Raw genomic sequence first — 3,804 nt, 5'->3', positions numbered from 1 at the left:
CTAGAGTTAAAAGAAATACTAAAATGATTTTCACTGCACTAAAATGTGCATGTATCCAGCTAGGGTTCTTGTTCAGCGTGAAAATCACAGTGATAGTCTGTAAATGTTAATTATTTGTTTATTGGTATTAAATATCTATTTACATGGTTCTATCTATATATAGTTTATATTTAAATAGGTATATAATGTATCATTGTTATTATATAAATACTCTAAATGTATTAACATTACAGTGAGGTTTAAACCAAATTCGTGTGCGTACGTTGATGTTGTTTAGTTCTCCTGTGAGAATACTTATGAATAATCCATGTAATCATTAGTGAATGAGACTGAAAAAAGCTAAAATGCTTTAAAACGAATCACTGTTGTCGAGTATAACATTCATGTAAAGTAAAGCGATGTTCACACTGACAGGAACTCAGTGAAAGCAGGCGGTTTCCAACACCAACGAGTGACTGAGCAGAACGACTTTATTAAAGCGACAGATTGGATGGCACCATTTAGTAAGAGCAAATCAGTGGTGGCGATGTAATCACTGTCAGTGTGAATCGCAGGTTAACACCTAACCAGTTTCAGTTCTACAGAGGGTTAAAGGGTTCTTCTGTTTTTCTCTCTCTGTGTGTTAGTAAGAGAAAATGAAAACATCAGGCATCTGATAAACATGCTGAAGAGACAGAAGCAGCTCATAATCTAAGTGCTCTAGCGCCACCTAGTGTTGTGCAGGAGAACTGCAGGAACCCAGGCATTACAGGACAAGCTGAGCAAACACAACACACAGACTAAAACAAGAGCTCAAACCTGATAATAACGGCTTCCTAGACTCGTCCAGGACCTGATGGAGACCAAGTCACATGTAACACAGCAGTCTTATATCACAACACGTCTCACTCACACAGACACAGCCAGAAAGTAGGGGTGTAACAATATATTGCAATACAAAAATGCAGCAATATGTATTGTGTATAGTGTATTACTGTGTGAGAAGTTTTCAGAGTTTTAGTGTCAGTACTACATTAAACTACTATATATAATGTAGAATATAATGTAATGGAGAATATCTGTGTGTCCTGATAATGTCAAATGTCTGATGTTACAGTAAAAAGTGGCCGACATTATTTTAAATATATCTAGTCAGTGACAGAGTTCAAACATAGTCATCTACAATAATTCAGTATTTTCATCTTCAGAATCATGAATATTGTTATTCTGGTGTCTCTATTGTCCTGTGCTTTGGGTTTCAGCACCAAGTCCAAGAATATTCATTTACACCCACAATGTAATATCAAATTTAGCAGTTGAATCACCAGTAGGCCTAGATGTTTTGTTAACCTTTTATCATATGTCGTATTTTATCATATGTCTATCGCAATAGTATCGCATCATGAGTTCAGTATTGTGATTTGTATCAAATCGTGACATGAGGGAATCGTTACACCCCTAAATTTCAAAAGCAAAGTACAGCTTATATGTTTTTGTGGGTCATGTTCATGCATTCATATGTTACATGCATTAATGTTAAGGCAAATATGTTGACAATTTAAGAACTTTTAAGGGATTGTTCACCCAAAACTGAAAATTAGCCCATGATTTACTCACCCTGAACCCATCCTAGTGTACATGACATTCTTCTTTCAGCCGAACACAATCAGAGTTATATTATACAATGTCCTGGCTCTTCCAAGCTTTATAATGGCAGTGGATGGGTGTCTGTCTTTGGAAGTCCATCAAAGTGCATCTGTCCATCATAAAGTGCTCCACAGGCTCTGGCGGGTTAATAAAGGCCTTCTGAAGTGAAGCCATGAGTTTGTTTAAGAAAAATATCCATATTTAAAACTTTATTGACTAAAATAACGAGTTTCCGGCAGACGGCTGTACGAAAGTCGCCTTACGCCAGAAGAGAAACACAGCCGTTTGGGACACTTTGATGATGGATAGACTCCCATTATAAAGCTTGGAAGAGCCAGGACAACTCTGATTGTATTCGTCTGAAAGAAGAGTGTCATATACACCTAGGATGAGTTCAGGGCGAGTAAATCATGGGATAATTTTCATTTTTGCGTGAACTATCCCTTTAACTAGATGACAGTAGTTGACCTGAAAGTGAAACACTTGACAAGCACATGCAGACTGTCTGCAATCATAAGAACGGACCGATGATCTCCCCATCCTCTCTTTGGGCCTCACCGGGTTGCTGGGACCGTTCCAGAAGCTCCGGAACTCCTTGCGGGCCAAGGCGAGGACGGAGCAGGTGAGGAGCGTACAGGGAACCAGGTACAGCAGCGCCGGCTGGCCCATCTTAGACAACAGCATGACTGCGAACGTCAGCACGAGCCCCACGGTGTACGCTACAGAAACACAAGCACACACTGCTAGTCTGATCTCAGGAGAGACATGTCCTTTCATATCCAACAATATTATAGATCTGCTGCACTGACACTATTATATGAGAACTGAACTGAGCTGGACGATGACATCACGGTTTTCTCCAGAGTGGCTATATATATATATATATATATGTATATGAACTAAATTAATAACTTTTTTGACAACAAAAATGAACCATCTCTGAACTGACTTAAGCTGGACTGTGACGCTATTCTCTTCTAGAAACAAACTGCATTATTTTCCTGTTATCTCTGTGAGTGTTGACTCTCGTGTGTGTGTGTGTGTGTGTGTGTGTGTGTGTGTGTGTGTGTGTGTGTGTGTGTGTGTGTGTGTGTGTGTGACAGATCTGTTGTTCTCGTACCGACAGCGCTGGAGATGAAGTATGTTCTTCTGGAGTTTCCCGTCCACACGTCAAACTTATGGCAGTAGGACACCAGCAGTCCTGCAGACAGACAGAAGAGCGACTGATCAGCGTATGATGACCTTTCATGTAATAAAGCTCTGCAAAGCTTCAACGATCAAAGTTCAGATCATTTTGATTATAATATCTCAAACATCTCATCTCAAATCTTATCAAACATTAGAAATAATCAAAACAGAAATATTTCAAAAAATTAAAAATGGATTAGTTTACTATAAAACGTCTGTGCTTCTTCAGATATTCCCTGTCATGCAGTGTGTAATAAAAGTGTAAAAGATCAAAGTTCAGATAAACTGAGTTATCGTCTCCTAAAAGAAAGAAGTGATTCTGAACTGAAACGAGTCGTCAGTAATTCAGTCTCACTTCCTGCTGAACCTGCATAGGTTTTGTGGGATTACAAATGTAAGAATCTGTTTAAGATCTGCTGATCGTATGTCCTTGCCCTAACCCTTGCATAACATGACATGAAAAACTAAGGTAGAGTTCATTGAATTTAGCATTTAAGGTTATGATGATGACATGAGATTCTCACCAGTCCTGTTCTCTCTATCAGGAGTTAAATGAGTGGGATCACTGGGACTCTCACTCTCTGTCTTTAATGGCTCTTGGAGACCCTGTCCCAGTCGATGAATGGTTATGCTGATTGGATTAGGATTGGTAACACTAGAGTCTAGGGCGGGTTCCTAAACCTGGATTCCTCATTTGCATGTTTTGTCTAAGGTTGTCCCCCAGCTGCTCTGTCTCCATATCTAACCCTGTCCACTACATCTATGTAAACTACAGTGCGCACTGACCTAGTTAGACGTGATGACCGACAGCTTGTGTTCTCAACACAGAATCCTGCTGAAGATACAACCAAGTCTCCTGGTCTTCGCTTCTGACTTTCCTACAGTTTTTAACTAATTAGCATAATGCCAGCCTGTGGTGTTGATTGGCTGAGCAGCGTCTCTTAGCTCCGCCCTCAAACACTGTAGTGTATCTGAGACTGGAAGAGTTTG

At 39.7% G+C, this 3,804-nt stretch overlaps 1 protein-coding gene across 2 annotated transcripts in view; it reads right to left on the bottom strand.

Annotated features, from left to right (window-relative positions):
• Positions 1-116: 116 nt before the first annotated feature.
• The window catches only part of LOC309507318 (signal peptide peptidase-like 2A), a 20,466-nt gene continuing 16,778 nt past the window's right edge, over positions 117-3,804 (bottom strand). The window contains exons 14-16 of one of the 2 annotated variants that reach the window (XM_082181480.1): positions 2,747-2,827; positions 2,152-2,345; positions 117-832 (exon numbers count right to left, since the gene is read on the bottom strand). In XM_082181480.1, the coding sequence (XP_082037606.1) occupies positions 746-832; positions 2,152-2,345; positions 2,747-2,827 (362 nt within the window). In that variant the 3' untranslated portion in view covers positions 117-745. The remainder of the gene's footprint in view (positions 833-2,151; positions 2,346-2,746; positions 2,828-3,804) is intronic. The other variant, XM_082181481.1, reaches the window with a different exon arrangement.

The sequence above is a fragment of the Leuciscus leuciscus genome (genome assembly GCF_965113295.1).
Source record: "Leuciscus leuciscus genome assembly, chromosome: 10".
In the NCBI taxonomy this organism is placed as follows: Eukaryota; Metazoa; Chordata; class Actinopteri; order Cypriniformes; family Leuciscidae; genus Leuciscus; species Leuciscus leuciscus.
This window is presented reverse-complemented; position numbering and strand designations above follow the sequence as displayed.